At 42.4% G+C, this 27,929-nt stretch overlaps 1 protein-coding gene across 4 annotated transcripts in view; it reads right to left on the reverse strand.

Moving 5' to 3' along the window:
* Positions 1 to 27,929, reverse strand: part of EPS8L1 (EPS8 signaling adaptor L1) — a 349,361-nt gene that overhangs the window by 75,445 nt on the left and 245,987 nt on the right. For all 4 annotated transcript variants that reach the window (XM_073602314.1, XM_073602315.1, XM_073602316.1 and 1 more), the window contains 4 exons: positions 20,090 to 20,216; positions 17,122 to 17,210; positions 16,953 to 17,027; positions 694 to 842 (listed from right to left, as the gene is read on the reverse strand). In XM_073602314.1, coding sequence (XP_073458415.1) covers positions 694 to 842; positions 16,953 to 17,027; positions 17,122 to 17,210; positions 20,090 to 20,216 — 440 coding nt within the window. The remainder of the gene's footprint in view (positions 1 to 693; positions 843 to 16,952; positions 17,028 to 17,121; positions 17,211 to 20,089; positions 20,217 to 27,929) is intronic.

The following is a 27,929-nucleotide window of genomic DNA, read 5'->3' on the forward strand; positions in this document are numbered from 1 at the left end:
AGAGGATGTCTGAGGTGGGGGGGGCTGAAGTAGAGGGAGGGAGATAGGATGTGGAGGAGAGAGGGGAGGTCTGAGGAGGGAACAGGGGAAGGAGGAAGACAGGGTGAAGATGGAAGCCCTGTCAGCAGTGACAGCACTCCACTTCAGGGCTTCATTTTAAGGTAAGTCTTTCATAATGTGCTAGTATGCTTTACTACTGCTTTACTACTGCTTTAAGTTGCATTAAAAGACCTGTTCCTCACTAAACAGTATTTTTTTTACTGTTTTGCATTGAGGTTCCTCACATATAATTACCCAGCTAGCAATGCCCTTTCTAAAAAAAGAAAAATTGTGAACTGACTTTTAAAAAGGGCAGAAAACAATTACAAGATTTAGCTGCCTTAGACATCATTAGGATCCAGGCATTATGCTCATCATTTGCTGATTTCAGGCTCGTGTTACAAATCCTTCCGCAAACTAAACCCAGGCCAGTTTGCTCTTCGCTACTTAGATGCCTGAAGGAGCACTTCTTAATATATGCAAATATGTCAATTTTCATAGCAGCCAGTGTATTATACATAATGTGTATAAAAACCAATATGTCCCTAAGATATGTTTTAAATAAAAGCATCAACAGATTAACAAACGCAAACAAAAAGACAGCTTTCATAAATGTTTCCCACTATGTTTTGCTTTTCAACATTCCCATCATACCTTGATTTTGTCCAGTTAGGTCCCAGAGAATTCCACAATTCAAGTTCATTTTCATCTAAACACTCTTTTAGAAAAGCCACAGCTTCCTTGGTTAGCACTGGACTCTTAATTTCAGCAGCAACATCCACACCTCCAGAACTGTCCACAAGCTGTATGCAGACACAAAATAATATATAACAAACAAAATAGAGAACAAAAAGAGACATGAAGTTTATATAAAAGGAAAAACGTATTTTAGTTTTGGAAATGGTAGGAAAGGGTTAGACTCTCTGACAACTGACTTTAAAAGAGAAGTTTGGGAATAAAAAAATAAACAATCATAATCACCTAGATGACTGCAGCACCGATTCCAGCTGCATCTGTCCCTGATGCCTTTAAGACCTAGAACTGAGCAACCAAACTACATTGATCGCTCAGCCCTTCTGCTCTGTCCCTCCAGTGTTCACTGAAGCACTGGGCTGTGCAGGGGGCTGGAGCGGCTGGTTCAGTCTCTCAGTGATTTGCTGGGAGGCTGAGCCAGGTGCAGGTACAGGCATCTGGGTGGATACTGACTGGACCGAAGCATGGACCGCTGGGTGACATCAGCCGACAGCGGGCTTTAGCACACTGCCCTCTAAAAACGGGTCACAGGAGTGCAGAATGGACTGCACTTCTTTAAACCATAGGAGTAGTATGGCCAAAAGAGGTTTTTCCCTTTTTCTCCTTTAATTGCAGTCTGGGAAGATTTATACCTCTGTTTCTTTTGGTGACCATTGTCACTGAGACAGAAAGTAATGTGTCATGAAAGCAAGGGGTGAAGGGGAAATCTTCCAATGGGAACACGTTATAGTGAACTTTTTCAAGATAGGAATGCCTCATACTTTGAGAAGATTTCCTTTCACTTGTTGCATCTCTAAGACAAGAAGTGGATGGAAATCTTCCCAGCAGTGCACAAACAGCAAAAAGGAGGTAAAAAAGGAGGCAGAGTTACCCTTCCTTACTCTATCAAAATACAAAAAAAAAAACCTTCTGGCTATACAAACATTTAAATTTAAAGGTACATGGATTACTTATAGCTGGATATCAGCCATAGGCCACACTGACTGAACTTACTAGCAAGGCATAGTTTTTTGTTTTGTTTTTGAAGATCTGAATACTCTAACAATTTTACATACATCTACTTACTTACATTGAGGATGGGTCAGTGCTTTTCCAGGCACTAATTTACTGCATTTTAAAGTACATAAGTTACCAAAATATTGCAAATGATCTCTGTTTGTGGTGAAACGGTGGGCATGTAAGGGAGGGCTAGGTGGGTGATGGCGGACCTTCTTCATGTCCCCCAATAACTCGTTGGGCATCAAGTTCTGGGTCACATAACCCAGGATGGGTTCTTCTGGGCTACACTAGGCACCTGTATTAGGGTCACTCTCTTCACACATGGGGTACCTTTATTTGAGCCACGTTCACAACCTGGTAGATGGGTAGATGACAAACATGAACAAACTCCAGTAAACTCTCCTGAGGTATTAAGCATCACCATGATCACTTGTGCCTTTTCTCTGTGCCATTCCATCAATGCCCTGGGCCAAGGCTGAGGCTGCCACGGGGGAATACTTGACCTTAAGATGGGCCTCTGCTTTCAGAGATGAATGTACACCGTGTACACTTACACTGTACCTGTTTCTCCAGTTAACTCTCGGATCCCCATGTAAATGTACACCTTTCACTGTTACTTGCATTAAAGGAGGGACAGGCTGAGCTTATGCCCACATCCACCTGTCCAGCGTTTGCCACTACATCTCCTCAGTAGCAAAATGGGGCTGCTCTGTGCGCCAGGTGGGGCTTCATTTGCGCACTCACTTAACCGTTGGACTTCCGAACCTCTGTAGAGAATGGGGACCTCGTGGTGCCGATCCTGCCTGTTGGTATGTGAAACAGACAGCTACAGAAGGTGATCCACATCTCCCTCTCTGCAAGAGATTATTCCACCTGTAACAGGTACATGCTACCAACACACTGCTTCAACTGTAGACTTCAGTTGACCATGGAAACCACATGTAGTGCTGCAATAAATAGGATGCCTCTTTAAGTACTGTCTTCATACCCCAGTGTGCCTAGTGACCCAAAGCTGGACACTACGTGGTGCTGGTTATTTGCAATACACTCCTTTTACCAACTTCAGACCAGGCAGAAGGCAAAGTTTCAAAGCTTTACTTAGTAAATAGTGCAAACATGACAAAGTCCACATGCATAAGAAACAGTTCTTTTCTCTACATCCTTAATCCCTAACTACAGGCTTGTGTGCAGAGAGAAGCAGACCCCCCCCCCCCCACCACCACCACCACCATGGCAGAGTGGTTGCTGGAGGATCAGACTACATTGCAGCAGGCAGCCTTCTCTCTTCTCCCATGTTGCTGGACTTGTCTGGGCAAAGCTCTCTCCTTAACCACTTCCCGACCGGCCTATAGCAGAATGACAGCCGGGCAGTGGTTCAGTTAACCTGACTGGGCGTAATATGATGTCCAGCAGGATAACATGCTGGCGCGCGCCCGAGGGGGCGTGCAGCACGGCGATCAGTGGTGCTGTGTGTTACTCTGACACACTGCATCTCGGATCATAGTAGGGAGCCTCTGACAAAGGCTCCTTACCATGTGATCAGCTGTGACCAATCACAGCTGATCACAACCTGAACCAGAAAGTGCCTGTAAATGGCTTTCCTCGGTTTGCGCTGACAGGAAGAGCCGATCGGCGGCTCTCCCTGTCAGATGGGGGGGTCTGAGCTAATAATCAGCACATTGATTATCAGCACAGCCCCATTAGATGTGCCACCAACAGTGCCCATCAGAAACGCCTGTCAGTGCCCACAACAGCGTCAATCCGTGCCCACCACATTGCCAATAAGGAAAACCTGTCAGTACCTCATCATCGGTGTTGCCCATCAGTGCCCATCAATTACGCCTGTCAGTGCCACCTACCAGTGCCGCCTAATGGTGCCCATCAGTGCCACCTATCAGTACCCATCAATTCTACATATCAGTGCCTTCTCGTCAGTGCCAATCAGTGAAGGAGAAAACTAAATTTTATAACAGAAACAAAGAAAAACTTTTTTTTCTTCAAAAATTTGGGTCTTTTTTAGTTTGTTTAGCAAAAAATAAAAACCCCAGTGGTGATCAAATACCACCAAAAGAAAGCTCTATTTGTGGGAAGAAACAGTGTTGCATGACCACGCAATTGTCATTCAAAGTGTGACAGCACTGAAAGCTGAAAATTGTCCTGGGCAGGAAGGGGGGAAGTGCCCAGTATTGAAGTGGTTAATTTATATACACAGGAAGGAACAGAGTCCAGTGGCAGCCCATCAAAAACAGAGATCCAGAAAAAAGTTTACTTTTTCCCTCCATGCCGGGCAGCAGCTACCTAGCACTTCAACCTTCTAAACCTTCTTCTAAAGGCAAAATGAAACCTCCAGAGGCAGGGAGCAAGCTAGCATTTACCCCAGGGCTGAGTCCATGGCTATAATGGGGAGTTTTAAACAGAACTTTGGCGCCAGTCATTTTTGATCTTTTCCAAGTTTTAATGTTGAACTTGGAAAGAAGGTAGTAGGAGAGAGGATTAGGCCTCGTATACCAGCAGATCACTTAGACTCCTTGCATCCAGAAAAAGTACAGCTTCACAGTGTCAGAACCTTTAAGCCGACCCGGTAACACTGCAAGCACATTGTTAGATTCTGGTGCATCTTCCAAGTGAGTCACTAGGCCCTTCTGAGAAACCTGCCTTCATCCTGGCTCTCGCTAGCAAGAGTCCTCCCCTTTGTCTTCTCACCTTGGCTTGGCTTCTTTTACACTGGGCAAGCCAGACTCAGGACCACTTCAGCATTCGTAGGCCCCAGACATGCAGAGCTTACTTCAGAAGCACCTCCTCAGAGCAGAGGCCTAAGGCAAGAGTACAAGCACATGGCCCACCCCAAAATATATATGCTCTCCCAGAATACACCAGTGGGCATTAACCCCCTACTGGGCTGGCTGGAAGAAATCTAAATAGTCATAACTCAGTCTAGTTGTACAATCTCATACTATGACCTGTAGTACCAGTGATACCTACGGGTGACAGTGAGAAATGCACAGCCCAATTGAGCTTAGTGAAAGGCCAGATATAAACTGTCAGTCTGAGCTGTGTACAGCCCAGCAAAAAACTAAATTTGCATTATAGCTGGAATTTAGGACCACGGGACTACACTCTCCCTCCTCTAAGGGAGACATTGTCCTCAGCATCTGTAAGAAAAAAAAAATAACTCTCAAGCCTGAGAGTAGTATTTGGAACAAAAAATTGAATGGGGAAAAGGGAGAGTAAAGCCGTAAGAACATTTTACAGTATCAAAGCATCAATAAACAATATGTTTTACATCAAACATGTTACAGAAACTTCACTATCCAACTACTGCCCCACCAGCAGCTTGATGGTAGGTCTTTGTTACCTAAAAAATAAACGCAGAAAGGTAACACAGAAACACATAATAAGTGAAATTTATTCCACATTTAAATGCAAAGCAAAGTTAGAACTTGACCTAAGAGTCCACCCTAACTCAAGGTAGTTTAATCACCATCCAGTGGCAGAGAAGAGTGTGACATGAGTGCTTCGTGACAAAGTACTGAAGTCATCCACAGTAGGAAAATCTTGACCACGAAGATCCCTAATTATAGAGTCTAAATGACTATGTACCCCATAGTCCAATTAAAGCAACACATCTGTCCCAGTCTCGGTTCAATGGACTAAGGGCTCTTCTTTAATTTAAATGGAACAAACTGGCAGTTCAGAGCAAAGGTTAATATTTGCCAACTTAGGCACGACAGTTCTTTGACAGATAGATCAGACAAGGAATCTATCTCAGAATCCTCCAACTCTTCTGCAGGCATGTATTTAGTGACTAACCCCACTGCATTGTTTGCCCCAGGTATCCTACCAACTCCTGGCGTGGCTCTCTCAGGGGTGATGCCTCTCTCCAGTTCCGGCTCAGGTGGTCTCTGTGGTAGGCCTCAACCACGGCCCCGGGAAGCCTTTACATAGCTGACCTTCTTCTGGACAGGTGCAGCAGTCACAATAGAGATGGAGGTATCTGCCGGTTGCACCTCAGTATTGGTAGCAGCGACATCTTTAAACGGGACACTCGCAGTGGGGGATGTAGGTTTTGCAGCAGGAGCAAGAGCGGCAGCCTCCTCTATAGCGACGGCTGTGGCCAATTAACTCTGTAGGCGTGGGGTGGCACAGTGGGGTGTTTCACAGCAAACAGGTACTCCTCACAAAGCAGGCAATAAACAAACGGGCAGAGGTGTACAGCCAGTCCCTCACACATGTGACACAGCATATCCAGCGCTTCCTGTGTACAGCACAAAACGACTAGGGATGGGAGAACGGTTCAGCCTAAGCATGAGTTCGGGCCATGCATTTGCCTGTTCAGACGTTCGCCGAACACTAGGATTTGCAGAGTGTTCACCAGGATGAACACCATGCAATACATTGAGTGCTGCACAGTGCATTCTGCACCCTGATTGGGCAAAGCTCAATCGGTGGGGATCGGCCCCTTACTGCGATCTATGATCAGCCAAATCTCCAGGCTGTTTGAGCACGGGAGGATATAAATGGATGCCTTTCTGGCAATTAAGGCCTGCGCTGTAGGTGTCTTTCGTTATAGCGTGGGCAGGAAGGGGTTAAATATTCATAACTGGTTGCACAATCTCATACTATGACCTGTGGTACTAGTGACATTTACTGGCAACAGTGAGAAATGCACAATCCAATTGAGCTGAGGGAAAGGCCAGATATAAACTGTACAATCAGCCTGAGCTGTCTACAGCCTAGCCAAAAACGAAATTTGCATTATAGCCCCAGTTTAGGACCAGGGGGCTCTATATGTAACAATGATAAGGGTTTTAGAGTATTTTACCAAAGTCTCCTATACAAACTCACATCTGCTATTGCAGTTAAGTCCTACAGCGTTGTGTCTAACCTAGCTTCTAACCTACTAGAGATGCCATTGTACCAGGCAAAAATGGAGGAACACAAGGCTAGATCAGGCTAAACAGGACACTTCCAAAATACACTACAATATAACCTTCATTAACCGAACAAGAACAATGCCTGTGTCTACTACCACCCCCCTTCAAAGTTGTGTTTATCAGAATAATATGAGGACAGTAGAAGCCTTACTGAACTAGCCAACTCCAGACACTTTGCATGCAGCAGCAAAATTAACTACTTTTCTCTTTAATGTCACCAAACTATAGCCTGTTCTTGGAAATCCCCTGTAGTAAATTTCTCCAAGGGTATTTCTCAACTGAATGGGACTATGAGTAATAAAATCTATCGGCTTTTTCTTCCGATACCCACAAGAACTTCCCCATGGATTTTCCTTGTCAAAAGAAGTTTATTGAGTATACAATGTTATAAAGATACATAAAGTAAGTTTACAAGGATCTATAAAGTAAGCTTATTGTTTTACAGTAGGGTTTATATAGGTAAATATCATGAAATTTCAAATATTAAACATTGGGTTCACGTAAACCTAAATTAAAGATATATATCATTTCCTTAGTTACTTTTGTAGGTATTTAAATGATTTATACCTACTATACATATTGTTTACAAGTAGAGTGTATATAGGTCAAATAAATTCTGATAATGAGTTTTAATCGTAAGGTGGAGAAAAGGAAAGAGAAAGAGGAAAAGGGTTGAAAGGTAGAGGTATGGTCCACAAGGTTGTCCCGCTCGTCAGTTTATTATTCTTTTTAGTTCTCTTTGAAGCCTTAGAATGGGTGTCTCTGTAAGTCATTTAATCTGTTACCATGGCAACAGGACAGAGTCATTGAAGTTTGACAGGAACTGTTGTTTTATCCAAGGATGCCAAAGTTTTTCAAATTTTGGAATTTGATTTTGATCGATGGCTACCATCTTAGCATGGGACATTGTATTATTCATTCTGTGAATTGTTTCTGCTAGTACCAATGTAGGAGATTTCCATGCCTTGGCCACTGTTTGTTTTGCAGCTGTTATTAGTTGGATCATAAGTTTGAATTGAGAGAGTGTTAACCATTCCGGTTTTAGATTAAGTAAAGTTAAATATGGATCTGGTTGTATTATTTTTTTAAATATTTTAGATGCAATCACGAAGACTTCCTTCCAGAAGGTTTGGATTACTGGGCACGTCCACCATATGTGTAAATATGTGCCTATTTCTGGGCATCCTCGAAAACAAAGAGCTGAGGTATTAGGTGAATATTTTGCCACTCTAGCAGGTACAAGGTACCAGCGAGTTAGGACTTTATAATTTGTCTCCAGTGCTAAGATGTTGGGTGAAGATGACTTAGATGTGAGCCATATGTTAGACCAGTCCGTGTCTTCTAAAGTTCGTCCCAGGTCCTCCTCCCACCTCTGAACGTAAGAGGGTCTTTTAAGATTTGCTACTCCATATAATTGATTATAAAGTGATGAAATTGTACCTTTAGCAAATGGATCTTTTCTACAGATTGATTCAAAAATGGATAATTGGGATAATGGTGTATCCCCCTTTAGGAATGGTGTATAGAAATTTTTGATTTGGAGATATCTAAATATCTCAGAGTTTGGTAGATCATATTTTTCTCTAAGCGATGGGAATGAAAGGAATGATTTAGATGCTATGAAATCATTTAGTGTCTGAATGCCTGATGTTGTCCAAGCTTTAAAAGAATTTGGGTAGATCCATGCCGGATAAAAGGCCGGATTTCTGATAAAAGAAAGGAGAGGATTGTGTGGAGATTGTAACTGATATTTGGTTTTTAGTTTATCCCAGAGAGATAAGAAGTGTTTAGTTATGGGATTATGAATTTTAAAGCGGTCTTTAGGATCAAGCCATAATAAATTTGATATTAATAGAGGGTCATTTTCTGAAGCTTCTATAAATACCCATAATGGGATTTCCTGTTTTGCATGGTATTTGGACAGACTGGCCAACTGTGCTGCTCTGTAGTAGTTAGTAAAATTAGGGTATACCAGGCCTCCTTTATTTTTGGGAAGATGTAGTGTGTGTATAGGTATACGTGGTTTAGAAGAGCCCCATATAAACGAAGTTGCTCTTTTTTGTACTATTCTCAAAAAATAGGAAGGAATTGGAATAGGGAGGACTCTGAATAGATAAAGCAATTTGGGTAGAATAGTCATTTTGATTGCATTAATCTTCCCTATCCAGGATAAAGGAAGTTGCGACCATCGTTTTATTAGATTTGTGATCTGTCTTAATACAGGAGGATAATTGGTTGAGAATAAGTCAGAATGAGATGCTGTTAAATGAATTCCAAGATATGGGATTGATTTTTCTGCCCATGTGAATGGGAGTGCAGCCCTAGCCGGGATCAATTCCATGTTTGTGAGTGAAATATTAAGCACTAGGCATTTCTTAGGATTAATCATAAGGCCGGATAGGGCTGCAAATCCATCAAGAGCTGGTATTAAGTTAGGACCAGAGACCTGTGGTGATGATAGAAAAAGTAATATATCGTCTGCAAATATACATAATTTGTGTGTAATACCTCCTACTTCAATGCCAGTTATAGTTTGGTTTGTTCTGATGTATTGGGCCATGGGTTCGAGTATAAGGGCAAATAATAAGGGAGATAATGGGCAACCCTGTCGGGTACCTCTTTCGATATTAAAGGCTTCAAATTTGTATCCAGCATATTTTATATAGGCTTTGGGTTTATTATATAATGCTTTGATCCATGTTAAAAAGTGGGGTCCAAAACCCCATTTTTGTAATGAATATTGCATATATTGCCAGGATACTGTGTCAAATGCCCTCTTAATATCGAGAGATAGAAAACATAAAGGGATTTTCTGTTTTTTAGCAATATGTGCCAATAACATTGCCCTGCGTATATTATCGCCTGCCTGGCTATTTGGCATGAAGCCTACTTGATCTCTATGTATTAATTTTCCTATAATGCTATTGAGGCGTTTTGCTATTATTTTTGCTAATAATTTAATATCAAGGTTTAACAGAGAGATAGGCCGATAATTCACACAGGAAGTATCATCAGAAAGGGGTTTTGGGATCATACAAACAATTGCCATTAGTGTTTCTTGCCGAAAAGAATGTCCATCTAGAAGTTTGTTAAAAGTTTTAGTGAGAATGGGAGAGAGTATTTCTGAGAATGTTTTATAGTATAAAGCCGAGTAGCCGTCTGGGCCTGGTCTTTTGTTAAGCTTTAGGTCTTTTATGGCGTTAGCAACTTCATCTATAGTTATAGGCTCATCCAAACTGCTTTTTTGATTCTGAGATAACTCAGGTAAGGTTATTTTTGAGAAGAAGGATTCAGCCTCTGTAGGATTAAATTCATTGTTTGTCTTGTATAAAGTTGCGAGATGTGAGTGAAATTTATGGACTATTTTAACTGGATTACAAGTGTAAACATTTTTTGATAATTTCAAACGTATTGGTTTGAAAGATTTGTTAGTTGAATTTAATGCCCGAGCCAAATATATACCTGGTTTGTTTGTATTCATGTAGAAATTGTGTTTGGAGCGTTTGAGGGATTTATCAACTGACTCAGTGAGAAATAGATCGTATTCCAATCTAGATTTTTCCAGATGAGATTTTGTACTCTGAGATGGATTATCTTGAAATGATATGTAGGCTGCATTAAAATTGAGTTCTAGTTTTTTTGCTAGATTTTTGCGTTCCCGTTTAAATAGTGCCATTTGTCTTTGTATTGTACCACGCAAGACAGGCTTATGAGCTTCCCACAGTGTTATTGGGGAGATGTCTGTTGTATTATTAATTGATATGTATTCCTTTAAAGCTTGTTCAATGGCCATCTGATGTAGTGGGTGTTTGAGCATTATGTCCGGTAAGTACCACGTTGGGTCATGCGCTTTTGGTATGGCTGAGGCTATAGTAGTGTATACTGAATTATGGTCAGACCACGGAATCGGAATTATATCTGATGCAATAATTTCTGGTATCATTCCTATTGTTAGAAAAATATGATCTATTCTGGTGAAGGTTTGATGAGGGTGCGAGAAATAAGTGAATTTCTTTTTCATTGGGTTACTTTCTCTCCATGAATCTACCAGATTGTATTTGGAAAGAAGTTGAGAAAAAGGTAATCTAGAGGTTATTTTGGATGGTGTAAAAGGTGATTTATCTAGAAATGGGAGGAGGACCTGGTTCGAATCCCCACACATTATCACTGTTCCTATTTTGTGTGTATTAATCACTTGTAATATATGTGAGAGGAATGGTGTAGGTTGTTTGTTAGGAGCGTAGTAGGAAATCACCGTGATTGCTGTATCCATTATATAACCCATGAGTATCAGGTATCTACCTTCTGGGTCTTTAATTTCTGATGATAAGGTGAATGGTGTGGATCGGTGAAATGCAATTAGAGTTCCCCTTTGCTTGGTACAGGCAGAAGCCGTGTAAATTTGTTGATAAAAAGGAGAAATATATTTTGGAGTAGAATCTTTGGTGAAGTGTGTTTCTTGGAGGCATACTATGTGAGCCTTCTTGTTATGGAAAGTACGGAAGGCTTTGGTCCTTTTTTGAGGGACATTTATTCCCTGAACATTCAGGGAAAGTATATTCAGTGCTGCCATGGCAATAGATCAAATAGTTTTGACTTACTTTTTGTTATGCAGAGCTGACTGCGCAGATCAACCTGTGTGGACTGAAGAGATGAATAGATAGAAAAGAAACCAGTGCATTCTGGAGTAAAGAGTAAACAAAAAACATATGAGATTAGATGATACATTGTATAAATTATTTTTTGCAAGTAATCACAATTTACCCGTGAAAGAGAATAAATATCTCTCTAAGGGGAATAAGTGCCTTCGTCACACTCCCACATAATATGGTTGGGAGAATGAGGAGGGCTAATGGGGGTACACGGATCTTCCGCTTACAGGAGAGAAGTGCTATGTCAAAAGACATCAAAATGATGTTTCATTAATTGGAGTGCAGAATATAGTTTTTGTTGAAATTATTTATTCCAGGGTGGTTGTATATGGTTAGTCTTGCCCTAGGCTAAATAATTCAGTTAGAAAGGTACTGTTAATAACATTGGTATTGATGAAGATAGTTTGAATTATTTTGGGATTTTAAACCTTTTAGAGTAAACAATTACATATTTTATTCATATGCAACTGTTTAGAAATGTTAACTCATAAAATTGAGGTTGTATTGCTTCAGATTAGAATAAACAAAAACATAATTCTAGGAACTAGTTAGGTAATAATATATTTGTTTTAAGAAAAGAAAGAAAAAGCTTCCTTTACTTCTGGATTATTGAACATATTTGTCCTAAAAAGTAATAAATCTATTGTTATTACCTGATAATATATAACTGAACAAGAATTTCCTTATTTCACTTATATATTCTAAGGCTATATGAATCAGAAGTAATAAGAAATATAACTGGAATGTAACATGATCCCACACAGTGTGTGACTATCAGAATGCAGTTACATTCAGTTATAAATATAGGTTTTTTTTATAGAGAACCATCTCTTAGTATAATAAATGAAGAGATATCAGGAATTAGGATGTCAGTCCATTGAATCTTCTTGGTGCATGGATGATGTGGCATAACGGCCTCTTTTGTGAGAATGATGATTCCCATTTTGTTCTGAAATTTTCTGGGTGCTGCCTGAAGGTGAAGATGATGCCATTCTTCTGCGTGTGGGGGTGTTGCTGCTTGTGGGTTCTGTCAGATTTAATTTTAAAAGGGTTTGTTGTAGTTCATCTGCTGATCTGCTTCTGTAAATTGTACCTTGGTAGTTAAATCTGACTGAAAAGGGGAAGCCCCATTGATACATAATGTTGTGGCGTTGCAGTTCCATTAGTTGGGGTTTCATGGATCGTCTTTTAGTAATAGTAAGTTGGGATAGGTCAGCAAAAATTTGATAATTGTGTCCTTGAAAATTAAGTTCCTTTTTTTCTCTTGCAGCAATTAGTATTTGTTCTTTCGTTCTGTAATAATGAAATTTTGTGATTATATCACGTGGGGGTCCATCTTTCTTTTTGGCTGTGAGGGCTCTGTGTACTCTGTCCAGTTCTAAACGTTCAATAGGAATATCTGGCTTTAGTTCTTGTAATAGAGCAGTAATAGTAGATTGCAGGTCTGTCACAGTTTCAGGTATTCCCCTTATGCGCAAGTTTGAACGTCTGGCTCTATTTTCGTAATCTTCGAGCTTAGTTTGAAGTATTAAATTCTCTTTTTTTAATTGTTCCAATTCTGTTATATTTTCTTGGGTTGTAATTTCAATTTCATCCATTTTTATTTCTAAGGCTGCGGTGCGGTTTCCCAGCTCTCTTATTTCTTTGGTTAGGCTTTTTGTTATTTGGTCTGAGGTTTGCTTTAAAGCCTTATGAAGTATCTTTTCAAATTGTAATAATATTACTGGGGATACTGAGGAGGCTTGTGGAGAAGTTTGTGAGAGGATTTGTTCTGTATCTGACTCAAATGGAGAGTCTTGCTGTGACATTTTCTGTCTGTGAGAGCGCCCTGATGCTGTATATTGTGAGGTGACTGGAGCTGCTTCAGCTGCAGTGAGTGCCTGTGAGCTCTTTGTGAGGTGATTTTTATTTCTGCCACGGTTTCCTCCCAGTACCATATTTCCTGCCCAAACTTTCACAGTTTGTTCCCTGGGGCAAAAAGGTTCAAATGGATACCTTTTGAGCCTGCAGGCTCCGCTTTGTCCTTCTCTTCTCTCCTCAGCGGTGTGGAGCTCTAACAATGCATGTCTGCTCCGCTAGGCTCCGCCTCCTGCCCCCCCCCCCCCCCCCCCCCATGGATTTTCGACTCCCAGCCAGACCAAAGGATGTTACAACTCGGATCTATATTAATGCTCAGATAGCCCATGAAGAGAATTTACCCCTTACCACCAATGTCCCCCCCCCCCACCTCATTATCCTTCTCTCCTTTTTTAAATTCTCAGTTTCACTATTTCTTTTTCCTGTTTTCCTTTAAATGTTTTAAAGCCCACTAACTCCCAGAAGCAATGCCAGATGCCCTACCAACCTACATTACACCTTAAATCCTTCGTTTTACTCTCAATATCATACATTTCTAAGATACCTACATATTGTTTTACAGTTTAATGATGTGTGTAAGGTATCTTTAGTTGTAACAAACTTGATAATGGTACTTGCTTGTGATGTACAATAACATAGATAACTGTCTTCAGATGTATCATGTTGGAGCTTCCCCTTTCTCTTATTTGTATTGAAAACATTTAATAAAAATATTGAACGAGAATAATTTGGTGGAAAACTTTACAAACATGCTATTTCAACACATGGAGGCACACAAATCTAAATCATGCAAAACAGGCCAACATACTCTATAACCTTCATTAACTGAAGAACCTAGAATAGTGTCTGCTTCCACTACCATTCACCATTATGTTTGCTTCCACTAACATCCACCTTTAGGTGTATGGCAAGCTGCACCCTGCATTGTCATGCATGCATGACAGTTTATTAAAGCCCAACTCCGTGAAAATGAAAAAATTATACCTTGCATTGTCCGCACTCTGCACAAGGGTAAATGCTCCTTATTATCTGGGGAATTGCAGAACAGGATCTACAACCTGTTCTATAACTGTAGGCAGCTGTATATACAGTTTTCCTAGAACAGCAAACAAAATACTAAAGCTGTCCATGAATGGATCGAAATTCGATTGGTTCAGCAGGGACTGGCTGAATTTTGATCCATCTATGGCCGTTCCTGCTTGACAGAAGTTGGATCCATCGATCGACTACTGTCGAGCAGGAATTTGGGGAAAATTTCATTTGATCAGCAGCTGCAGCCTTTGCAGCAGCTTTCAGCCAGTGGGCAGAGAGTCCAGAAACTCCAGCATCAGCCTTTCTTCTTCTCTGCATATCCCTGCAAAGGAGTGCAGATCCAGAGGTGCTGGGAGGCAAGGAGGTGTGTTTTTAGAAGCGTAAACTCTGTTAGTGATCACCACTGGCATGGGCTTTGTATGATGGGTCCATCCCTGTTGCTATTTTTGTTATCTTGTTTGAACCTCTTGATATTTATACTGTTTTTGATATTTTCTGTTATTTCTGACATTTTTCTATTGTTTGCTCTGATGCCCCTTTTGTTTTTCTAGGGTCTGCTCTCCTTGTTATTTCCTTTATTGAGTGATATTTAACTTTAACTTTATAAAGGCTGCTTGGATAGTCTAATTAAATTGGTAAAAGTCCCCCGTCCAATTGTCATATTTATGTGTCTTTATAATTAAGTGAGATTGTGTGGATCGCACTTCAGATGCGTTTTGAATGTAATGTGAATGGTGGCGAGCATCTGTGAGGGAAGTGTACACTGAGGACAACCGATGGCTGTAAATGAATGTGTCAGTTCACGGTAGGTTATTTAAGACCCGACCCACTGGTCCCTCCTTGCTCTGAAGAAGTTTGCTGATAGGTGAATGAAACCGGTCAGTGTGATGTCATCACGCAACTCAGGTGATCCTGCTTGACCCACCCTTCCACTCTGCCCAACTATTGGGAAGCAGGCTGGCTTTGTAGGACTTCAATCCTCCCGAGCTATTGGACAATATAATTGGAACTGGCAAGCATGGACTACACACAGCATGAGGATTTGCTACAACCCCCCCCCTTCTGTGAGACAAGAGGTGGTGAGCATACTGATGAATAGCGGCTACATGCTTCGAAGTGATTGCTATATGGGATTGATGTGTTGCATCCTCACCAGTCTTTATTTACACAGCGACATGTGGCTGTGAATCTCCTGTCAGGGGGGTTGACTTACACCAACTTTTGTGACTGCTGTTTATCCATAGACCTCATGCAAGGCATGGCCACCTACTCCCATTTCCATCCCGCTCTTATCTCCCCATCCAGTCTGCAATACCCTCATTGTGGTTCTATTGAACACTCAGCTTCAGCTGCATTCTAAGTGGATTGTTCTACCCTTTGATTGGAGAATTTCCAGGGTTGGTCTCTGTGGATAGAGTGATTTACCATTGCAATAATCTCATCCTTCTTATCCCACTGTCTGTGAAAGAGCGCATGTATCCCCATAGACTTATTGCAGTGTGGACTATGTGTGAGGGTGTATGAGGTGTGCTACCAGCAGGTCACTGAGTTGTATTACAACATTGTCATTTTTTAATGTTTGCACTAGTGGTAGTTTTTTGCATCAATTCATTTAATCATGTTCAAGTTGTTTTTTTAAGTTCAGGGTATTCCTTAATAAGGTTTCTTGGTGATCTTCAATCCCTATTTTTTTGCAGTTTATGCATGACCTTAAGGAACCACACCTGTTAATTTAGGTGGGGGCCCCAGCATAGGGATACGGTTCTGACCTTGAACCACCCTGTGCACCAATTAATTATCGGTCTGCCTTGGTGTCTTTTTTATACGTTTTTAAGTGGGTTCAGTTAGTATGTAGGAATATGTTATTTGAAAGTATGATTAACTTTTAGACCCCCAGCAAACCTGTAGATTGAAGTAATGAGCATTTTACTGCGCAATACTGCAATCATGGTAACAAATTCCACTCTGTGTGATGTGGCGCCATTATTTAGAATACCACCCTAATGCACACTAATGCCCCGTACACACGGTCGGACTTTGTTCGGACATTCTGACAACAAAATCCTAGGATTTTTTCCGACGGATGTTGGCTCAAACTTGTCTTGCATACACACGGTCACACAAAGTTGTCGGAAAATCCGATCGTTCTGAACGCGGTGACGTAAAACACATACGTCGGGACTATAAACGGGGCAGTGGCCAATAGCTTTCATCTCTTTATTTATTCTGAGCATGCGTGGCACTTTGTCCGTCGGATTTGTGTACACACGATCGGAATTTCCGACAACGGATTTTGTTGTCGGAAAATTTTATCTCCTGCTCTCCAACTTTGTGTGTCGGAAAATCCGATGGAAAATGTCCGATGGAGCCCACACACGGTCGGAATTTCCGACAACACGCTCCGATCGGACATTTTCCATCGGAAAATCCGACCGTGTGTACGGGGCATTACAGTTAGTGTCAATAAACCTACGCTGCAATTTTCAATAACTTTTAGACACAAGGCTTATTTTAACCACACTTACTTGCACATTAACCTGAAAAAGCAACAGCAGCAGGCCTGTAGTGTCAAAGACTAGGCAACCAGTCAAACATTTTTAGTCTATGGATTGGATGCACTTTGGGGTGTATAATATTCCAGTTGCTGAACAATATAGGTTTCGGAATACTTTTAGCCTTTGCTTACCGTTTGAAGTGGCCCAAATAAAAAGTGAACAAGCTCCACAGAACTGGGATTCATAATATTATTTTTCAGTCTTGCCTGGAAAAAAGGATTACAAGAAATAATTTGTCAACAACATTAAAATGAAACCAAGTTTTATCCATACTGTATATATGTGGTATTTTGTTCACACCAATAAGCAGAAGCAATATTTAAATTTCTGGGCAGCATCTTCATACTCTTCCAGCTTTGGAGGCTTTGCACGGACAGTCAGTAAACCCTCTGTGGAAATATGAAAAAAAAAAAAAAAAAAAAATATATATATGTATATTAGATCTACTAGATCTGAACATGATATCACATTCAACATCACAAATTTATATTTTGTCTCTACATGGTTGTTGGCAAGCTGAATCAGTTTGTGGGCCTCCAGTTCCTGCTCCTCATTTCAACAGAAATTCACTGTACTATACATTTTCAGGGAATTCAGTGACAAAAGCATAATGCCTTTGTGTAAAATATAACTACTGTATACAGGGGCGGATCCGGGGGGGGGGGGGGGGGAGGCCAAACGCGCCACGGTCGGGACAACTCACAGCCATTACAAATCGGCACTGGACTCTCCACCCCCTGTACCTCCCCCCAGCAGTTTTCCAGCCTCTCTCCTGCAGGATGCTGCTTGAGTGGGCGTGATCCTTCTGGTTTCTGCTGCTTGAGTGGGCGGAATGGGGATGTGCTTTAACCCCCGAGATCGTGCCCACCTGGAAGAGGGAGGTGTGAGCAGCCGAGCAGAGGGATTCAGCGAATGTGCCTGCGTGGAGGTAAAAATCATCTAGCAATATATCGTGGATTCGTTTACAGGCACCTTTATGCCAAGTCTGCTGAGATACTGATTAGCATAGAGGTGCTGTTAGCTGACAAATGTGATTGCATCTCCTAGCACAGTGAGAAATTGGGCTCATTGAAGCATTGTGACTGCCCCCTGGTGTGTGCCCTCCCAATTCCCCCAAGTGTATGCCCTCCTGACCCTCCCCTGGTGTGTCCTCCTGCCCTCCCAGCCCCCTGGTTTGTGCCCTTCCGACCCCCCCCCCCCCCCAGTGTGTGCTGTTCTGACCCCCCTGGTTACACCTAGTCCTTTGCTCTACTGATCCCTGTAAAAACTGTCCTACAGTCTAATGATCTCTGTACACTGCTCTTCATTCCACTGACCCCTGTACATTGTCCTGTTGCCCCCTGTCCTCTGCCCTACTTACCCCCTATCCTCTGACCCCTATACACCATCCTACTGACCACTGTACACTGCCCTACATCCTACTGACCTCTGTACACTGCCCTACATCCTACTGACCTCTGTACACTGCCCTACATCCTACTGACCTCTGTACACTGCCCTACATCCTACTGACCTCTGTACACTGCCCTACATCCTACTGACCTCTGTACACTGCTCTACATCCTACTGACCTCTGTACACTGCCTCACATCCTACTGAACTCTGTACACTGCTCTACATACTACTGACCTCCGTACACTGCCCTTAATCCTACTGACCCCTGTACACTGCCCTACATACTACTGACCTCTGTACACTGCCCTACATACTACTGACCTCTGTACACTGCCCTACATACTATTAACCTCTGTACACTGCCCTACATACTATTGACTTCTGTACACTGCCCTACATACTACTGACCTCTGTACACTGCCCTACATACTACTGACCTCTGTACACTGTATGATATGTTAAATTCAGTTCTGTAAGCAACACCTTATTTTTGGGCAGTGCCCCTCCAGAGACTAGACTCTGGATCCACCCCTGACTGTATAATATACTGCACTATACTATAACCAATCATATCTATAATGTTCTATTTAAAAGCTAAATACTTTTTAGACAAAAACATTTTTTTTTATTTGGATAAAATATATAGTTTTGTATAAAATATACTATGTATTTTGTCGTGTCTCCTGAATAGTAGATTTTTGAAATTTCCTGTCCAGAGGGGGAACAGAAGTAAAGAAAAATTCTGCAAAAGATCCCCAAATTCTCCAAAAGATCCCTTCATAAGCAGCCCAAAGAATATACAAGTTTCTTTCCTTCCACCATGGGTGGAAGGAAAGAAAACTGCTCGATTCCCCCATTACCACAGTCAGTGTTGATGGAGGAATCCCTCCAGCAGCTCTTTTGTGTTCTGCCCAGGGGGGGCCTTCCCTGCCAGCAATGACAATGATCGCTGCTGGCTGCTGAAGCCTCTGGCAGTGATCGTATGAGAAAAACTCGACAGGCTGGTTGTACTGAAGTCGATCGATGGATCAAATTCAGTACAACCAGCCGGCCCATAGATGGATCAAATTCATCTATGGCTGGCTGTAGACAGCTGTCATCTCAACAAATGTCCCCACTGGAAGATAACCTGTCTGTTGCAGTGCTATTGACATCTATAACCAAAATTTTTGATTTTTTCTCTCTTTCAAGCCTGGTAACAATGGTCACCAGAACACACAGAAAAACCAGACAAAAATTCTAACCCTTCCATTTTCCATCTAGAAGTCAAATAAACGTTTTTGTGGTAGGTAAATTTTAACCATTATGATGAAACTTTAACATTGGTCTACACTGTACAATACAGAGTAAGCCATGCGCTCAATCAGTATGCCATTATGTGGGAGGAGAGGTAGAAGATAGGGGATACAGACATACATAGTTTTTGATAGTGTTAGGAATTGGGAAGCATATCAGCTACCAGTCCAGGAAAAGTGGGTAAAATCTTTAATTGGTAATAATAAGGTGATCAATTTTGCGTGCGTTTTTTGTGTATTTTTCGGTGTGTCATGCTTAGGGCAGCCTATTCGTTTCAAAGGGCTGCCCTATGTATGAGAAATATGCAAAAAGGTGCCCAACACATTTGTAAAAATCACACTTTGCCAAAACACATGGTGCTGCAATACCATGCGTTATGTTGCGTGCGCTAGCAAGATGCATTGGGGCACCATTTAGAATTATTAGAATGACTTTTCATTTAACTCAATATTCTGCTTTCAGTCAGACCTCCTATATTTTAGTTATGTCAATTTCAGTCTCTTATTTTTCCTTTAATATTCTTTTTAAGTAAATATTTCTGTAACTTGGGTACACCGTGATTATTAATTAAGGTTACCTCCGGCTTCTGGTTTCTTGCTTCTTCTTGATTTCTTTCTTTGGTTAAGGACTTTAAATGCTTCGGCTGATTTCTGGAGTTTCCCCATGAAAAATTCAATGTCATCAAAGCAGTGATTCAGTAGATCCTGTGCAAAACACATATAGCAAAATGACATTGACAATAATGTGGTACATGGAACACAAAGATGTTTTAACTCTTTCACTGCCAGGCCCTTCACTCCACTTTAAACCTCAGCTGGCCAGATGCACACCATATATTTTCTGAAAGTATAGGACTGGTAAAATAAAAGGATTGTAATACTAATTTTGTAGATCCCCTGTTAATTGCTCAAATTTTTATCAAATACAATATTTTTTTTATAAAAATACAATAAATTGATTTATTAGTGCTCACAAACATGACATAACTTACAAAATGCCTTCTAAATCTACAAGCTAAAATTGTATTGCGTTAACAAAAAACAAAATTTGTAAATTTTAAGTTGTGCCTTTTTGAAAAACTGTGAAAATCGAAGTTATGCAAAACTATAAACAAGCAATCTGAAGGTTGTTTTCCTACTTTATGCATTGTACCCAATTGTAGTGCCATGTGTGCACTGCGATAAAATGATGCAGGCATCCATTTTATAGTAGGGCAGTGTGTTCCAAAGCGCAACCACATGCAGCAACATGTTGCCACAAATAGTCAATTGTATGCAAAAAAAAAAAAAAAAATCAAGCAATGCAAGGCATTGTAACAATACACTTCAGTGCTAGTTCACAATACATATCAGCGCACATGGTTTTATACGCACTATATGCAAGCCCGCTGATGTGAATGGGCCCTTGGTGTATTGGTGAACTACAGTCCGCTGCTATGTGTTGCTTGAAAACCAGTAGTCCAGCTCAACAGTATGTGCCCATTTTGACCAGTCCCCTCGTGTAGCCATTATGCTACTGCAGTCCTTAGAACCTGAGAAGACACTGCTTGATAGCCGATAAAATGTGTAGACATCATCCAGATAGTGACAAGTAAAACCAAAGAAGAAAAAAGACTTGTGACCTGTTGCATCGTATGTTGACAGATTTAGTTAGTAAAAATAACTTTTAGATTAGGTAGAGGGAAATGGGGGGGTGGGGTGTTTTGTTTGAAGAAGGGAAGATCTTACATGAGAGTTAAAGAATATATACTGTACTTCTCACATTTTTGTAAATATTTTATTGTATCTTTTCACGTGACAACACTGAAGAAATGACACTTTGCTACAATGTAAACTAATGAGTGTACAGCTTGTATAACAGTGTAAATTTGCTGTCCCCTCAAAATAACTCAACACAGCCATTAATGTCTAAACCGCTGGCAACACCATGTTTGACTGTAGGCAAGACACACTTGTCTTTGTACTCCTCACCTGGTTGCCGCCACACACGCTTGACACCATCTGAACCAAATAAGTTTATCTTGGTCTCATCAGACCACAGGACATGGTTCCAGTAATCCATGTCCTTAGTCTGCTTGTCTACAGCAAACTGTTTGCAGGCTTTCTTGTGCTTCATCTTTAGAAGAGGCTTCCTTCTGGGATGACAGCCACAGCCATGCAGACCAATTTGATGCAGTGTGCAATGTATGGTCTTAGCACTGACAGGCTGACCCCCCCATCCCTTCAACCTCTGCAGCAATGCTGGCAGAACTCATACATCTATTTCCCAAAGACAACCTCTGGATATGATGCTGAACACGTGCACTCAACTTCTTTGGTCGACCATGGCAAGGCCTGTCCTGAGTGGAACCTGTCCTTTTAAACCACTGTATGGTCTTGGCCACCGTGCTGCAGCTCAGTTTTAGGGTCTTGGCAATCTTCTTATAGCCTAGGCCATCTTTATGTAGAGCTACAATTCTTTTTTTCAGATCCTCAGAGAGTTCTTTGCAGGGCCGCCATCAGGGGGGTATAGCTGATACAACTGTAAGAGGCCCAGAGGGGCCCGCCCGGGCCAGAAGAAGGCAGAATGGATGAAGTGGAGCCTAGTTGTGCACTATAGAAACGATCTTGCAGCTTCTGCTGCTCTGTGTCATTGAGCTCAGACATCAAGCTCTTTACTGCCACCTCTGGCTACTATGTGCATGTGCACCCCTCGTGTGAGCTGCCTGTACTGTGCTCCTCTGTGTCAGCAACATGTCAGCTTTGTGAAAATGAGCTGGGACTAGGTAGGAAGATTTCCTTTACAAGTAGGGGCTGTGAAGGAAAGGGAGGGGGGGGCTGTTTATGTGTGGGGCTTACATATATACAGGTGTGAGGGGGGCTGGCATATATACAGGTGTGGGGGGGTGGGGCCAGGGCTGGGACAAGGGGTGGGCAGGAGGGGCGGCTGGCCTGGGGGCAATGGTTTATTGTAGGGATGGGGGCGTCCCAACCTTAACCCTAAGCAAAGCGGGGCGGGCAGTTTTGCATCTTTGCCCTGGGCACTGGATGACCTTGTCCCTGCACTGGGTGGGGCTGACATATATACAGGTGTGTATGTGTGGGGGGGGGGGCAGAAATATATACAGATGTGAGGAGGCTGGCATATATACAGGTGGGGGGGCTGACATATATACAGGTGTGTGGGGGTGGAGCTGACATATATACAGGATTGAGGAGGGGGGCTGACATATATACAGGATTGAGGGGGGGGCTGAGTGTGTGCAGGTGAGGTAGCCGGTATGTGGATTCCGTGGGCAAGCCCTGGGGAATGTTGGTGGTCAGGCTTGGGGGGGGTCCAGGCCTAAAGCTGTGTAAGGGGCCCAAAAATTTCTGATGGCTACCCTGGTTCTTTGCCATGAGGTGCCATGTTCAACTTCCAGTGACCAGTATGAGAGAGTGAGAGCGATAACACCAAATTTAACACACCTGCTCCCCATTCACACCTGAGACCTTGTAACACTAACGAGTCACATGACACTGGGGAGGGAAAATGGCTAATTGGGCCCAATTTGAACATTTTCACTTAGGGGTGTACTCACTTTTGTTGCCAGCAGTTTGGACATTAATGGTTGTGTGTTGAGTTGTGAGGGGAAAGCTCATTTTCACTGTTATACAAGCTGTACACCCACTACTTTACGTTGTAGCAAAGTGTAATTACTTCAGTGTTGTCACATAAACAGATATAATAAAATATTTACAAAAATATGAGGGGTATACTCACTCTTGTGAGATACTGTGTGTGTGTGTATATATATATATACACACTCATTTAGACTTTACACACAGCAACTTGCTGTACTGGCCCACTCCTGGCCTCTGAATAGGGTCTCCCAGCACCCCAGGCTCTCCCTCTCAAGACATGCAGATCCCCCTCCTGGACTCTCTAGTTGTTGCAGCTCTCTCTGTCATCTGCTGTCCTGCTTAGGTGTCCCAACTCTCCCGGTCCCATGGGTAAGGAAATCTCTCCAACATGGTGTGCTTCAGGTTTAGTAAATCTCCCCCATGGAGTCTTGTCTACCCAATAAGTCACCTCTCCCGGTTGACGCACACCTCTTTCCTCACACTGGCTGTATTTCTGAACGGCAGCAACTGCAGCCCCAACTGCTCAGATCAGGCTTATAACAACCCTGCACACTAGGTTCAGACACAGGATTGAAGGTTCCTTCCCACTCAAGACACTTCAGAACCTTTAAACTCTAGGTCCAGTTCTGGGTTTACCAAACCCAGAGAAAACGTAACCGCTATGTATATATACGTGGCGGTTTGCAAGTGGTTTACTGGAGTTATGGCTGAAGCGATCAGCTATAACCCCCGGTATTTTTTTCTTCAGCCGGCTGCTGGCTTTCTCCTGAAAGTGCTCTGAGTGGCTCGCTCACAGGTGTTTCTCGGGCTGCCCATTTTTACCAGTGCGTCTGAGAAACAATCCAAAGTTGTGGCGGGCTGGTCATTTGTTTTTTGCCCCCAAGTGCATTACTTTATTTTTTTCCACATTAACCACTTTCCGCCTGGCCTATAGCAGAATGACGGCCGGGCGGTGGTTCAGTTATCCTGACTGGGCGTCATATGATGTCCAGCAGGATAACAGCCGCCACGCGCCCGTGGGGGCGCGCATCGCGGCGATCGATGGTGTGGTGTGTCCGTCTGACACACCACTATACCGATCTCGGTAAAGAGCCTCCAGCAGAGGCTCTTTACCACGTGATCAGCCGTGTCCAGTCACGGCTGATCACGATGTAAATTAGAAGAGCCGTTGATCGGCTTTTCCTCACTCACGTCTGACAGACAGATCGGCGGCTCTCCTGACAGGGCGGGTCTGCGCTGATTGCTCCCCCTCATATGCCCACGCTAGACCACCAGGGAAGCCCCCAGGACCCCCAGGGAAGTCCCCAGCATGTGGATGGCCAGGTACATCCCCCATGGCCATCCACATGTAAAAAAAAAATGCACAAAATATGCCAATCAGTGCCCACAAATGGGCACTGACTGGCACATCATATTTACATGACAAAACAGGGATTCCCAGCAATGCCACCCATCAGTGTCATCAATGCCACCCATCAGTGTCCATCAGTGCCACCTATCAGTGCCCATCCGTGCCCAGTGCCCACTTATCAGTGCCCATCCATGCCACCTATCAGTGCCACCCATAAGTACCCATCAGTGCCGCCTACGAGTGCCCATCAGTGCCACCTATGAGTGCCCATCAGTGCCGCCTATCAGTGCCACCTCATCAGTCCCACCTCATCGGTGCCCATCAGTGCCGCCTTATCAGTGCCCGTCAGTGCAGCCATATCAGTGCCCATCATTGAAGAATAAAAGGTACTTATTTACAAAAAAAACAAAGAAAAACTTGTCTTTTTTTTATTTGTTGTGCAAAAATTTAAAAAAAATCGCAGAGGTGATCAAATACCACCAAAATATCTACCACCAAAAGCTCTATTTATGGGACCAAAATGATAAAAAATTTGTTTGGGTACAGTGTAGCATGACCGCGCAATTGTCATTCAAATTACGACAACACTGAAAGTTGAAAATTGGCTTGGGCAGGAAGGTGTCTAATGGGGCGTACACACGGTCGGACTTTTCGGCTACAAAAGTCCGACAGCCCGTCCGACAAACTTTCAACGGACTTTTGGCGGACTTGCGGCGGACTTTCTAACGAACGGACTTGCCTACATACGATCACACAAAAGTCCGACGGATTCGTACGTGATGACATACATCGGACTAAATAAAGGAAGTTGATAGCCAGTAGCCAATAGCTGTCCTAGCGTGGGTTTTTGTCCGTCGGACTAGCATACAGACGAGCGGATTTCTGGGTCCGGCGGAGTTACGACGTAAAGATTTGAAGCAAGTTCCAAATCTAAAGTCCGTCAGATTTGCGACTGGAAAAGTCAGTTGAAAGTCCGGGGAAGCCCACACACGATCGGATTGTCCGTCGGCGTCCGTTGGACTTTTGTAGCCGAAAAGTCCGACCATGTGTACGCCCCATAAGTGCCTGGTATTGAAGTGGTTAAACCTCATTTGCCATGCATTTGCCCACTCCATTATTTTGTTCAGGTCTTTCTGGAAAATTTCTATATCCTGGTGTGAAGCTGTTGCCCTGCTTAATTTTGTATTGTCTGCAAAAACTGAGATTGAGCTATTTATCCCATCCTCTATTTCATTTATGAATAAATTGAATAGAATTGGTCCCAAGACAGAACCTTGGGGCACCCCACTTATCACTCCAGACCAGTCTGAGTACACGTTATTTATCCCCACCGTTTGGACATGCCCCTGTAACCATTTTTTTACCCAAGAACAAACCTTATGGTCGACGCCTGCGGACCTCAGCTCGTAGACTAAGCACTTATGGGGGACTGTATCGAATGCCTTTGCAAAATCCAGGTACATTAAATCCACGGGTACACTAAATCCATGTCTCTGCCTGCAGCCTGAACCGACCCACCTGCACGTCTGACTGACTACATTCCTGCAAGACACCAGTCCCAGCCATCCCCTGCAGACAATTGCACGCCTGGAACCACAGGAAGTCTTTTGTTCTTCCTTTCTTCAGCCTCCTGTACTTCCTGGCCATTAAATATCGCATTCCCGAGGGCAGCCACATACCAGTGAGCTAGGAACAGGGACTGCTATAGGTGACACTACACTAAGCTATATTCCCTGACCACTTATACAGAGGCAACCATTACAGTACACTGTTTTTGATACAATTGGTTGATTTGTGTGATACACAAAATACAATGTCTGGTACATAATCAGTCCAAACATTAAAAAAGTCTCATGCATGTGGTAGTGCCATACTTGGACTCCCCATGTCACCTAAAAATAAAAATAAAGAAAACAGCCGCGCTGGATATAAACACTGATATAACATTAGATGAGCAAAACCCTACAAATCAAGAACAAAACAAGTGTATAAAGGATGAATCAATATTGACAAAAAAGCAGCCGCTAAAAGTGGGATACACACACTCAGTAAACAAAATCAAAAAAAGAGCAGCGCTGTGATAGTGATTACCTTAAGGTTGCCCTATAGGTAAACAGATATATAAAGTGAAAATACCTATTTAAGTGTTAATAAATTATATCAAATATGTGAATAAGGAATTGATCACATGAAGATTAGTCCCAAAATCAGTAAACGAAAAAAACAGTCCAGATATGAGTCCCAACAGAAGAAATGGAATGATGGGGGGAGATAGGATAACAATCCCGGTTGCCAAATGAAGTACAGTTGGATAAATGAGACCTTCACCGCACCAATGTGACAAACTGATAAAATTGTGCGCTTACCAGAAGGCAAGCTAATATAAGCTTGCGACCTTAACCCGGTCGGGGCCTTTGTAGATGAAACGGCACCGCACCCCTTCAGCTTATGGATGAGTATACTGTCAGTCAGGTCCCAGGGAACATTCATATGAGGAGATACCCCTCCAGTTATACTCGGTTAGATTAGAAGACTCCTTTTCTCCTAACTCCTGTGTGTGTTCACACACAGGAGTTAGGAGAAAAGGAGTCTTCTAATCTAACCGAGTATAACTGGAGGGGTATCTCCTCACCTAAAAATAGCTTGGAGTGTTTTCTTTACAAAATGTGGTCATTTTGTGGGTGTTTCCACCGTTCTGGTGATTCCAGGGCCTCCAGACATGTGATAGCTAGTCAAGAAATTAGATGTGTAATTTATGCCCCTAGAACAGCTCAAGGTGTTCCTTGGATTTTGGGCCCATCTATGTGGCAAGGGTGTAAAAAAAAATTTTTTTAATTCACAAATGTGGTATTGCCATACTTGGGAGGAGTAGCAGAATGTGTTTTGTGTAAATCTAAGTACACATATGCCATGTGTAAGAAATATCTTATTAATTGCCACTTTTTGTAAAAAAAAATAAAAAACATTTTCATTTTAAATTTCTGCATTTTCCAAAAACTTGTTACAAAAAATTAAATTTTCAAAAGACTTACTATGCCTTTCACAAAATACCAATGGGGTATTTGCTGTCCAAAGTAAGATAATTTTGTGGGTGTTTCTCATGTCCTGGCACTTCAGGCAGTTGGAAAATTAGACGCATAGTTTATGCTCCTTGAAAACCCAAAGGTGCATCTTGGATTTTGGGCACATCTATGCACCTAGCTTGTGAATAAGTCTCGCACATGTGGTATCCCTATACTCAGGAAGAGTAGCAGAATGTTTTTTGGGGTGTAATTATAAGGCTCCATGCACACTGGAGCTCATAAACGGACGTTTTGTGGAGTTTGGGCGTTTTTTTTTAAAAGCCCATAAACTCCACTCTATGTTATCCTATGTGTCCATGCACACATGGACATTTTTGGACGTTTATCAGAAGTGGAGTTTATGGGCTGTTTTCAGAACGCCACAAAATCACGTTCAAGAGC

Source organism: Aquarana catesbeiana, linkage group LG10 (assembly GCF_042186555.1).
Source record: "Aquarana catesbeiana isolate 2022-GZ linkage group LG10, ASM4218655v1, whole genome shotgun sequence".
Taxonomy (NCBI): Eukaryota; Metazoa; Chordata; class Amphibia; order Anura; family Ranidae; genus Aquarana; species Aquarana catesbeiana.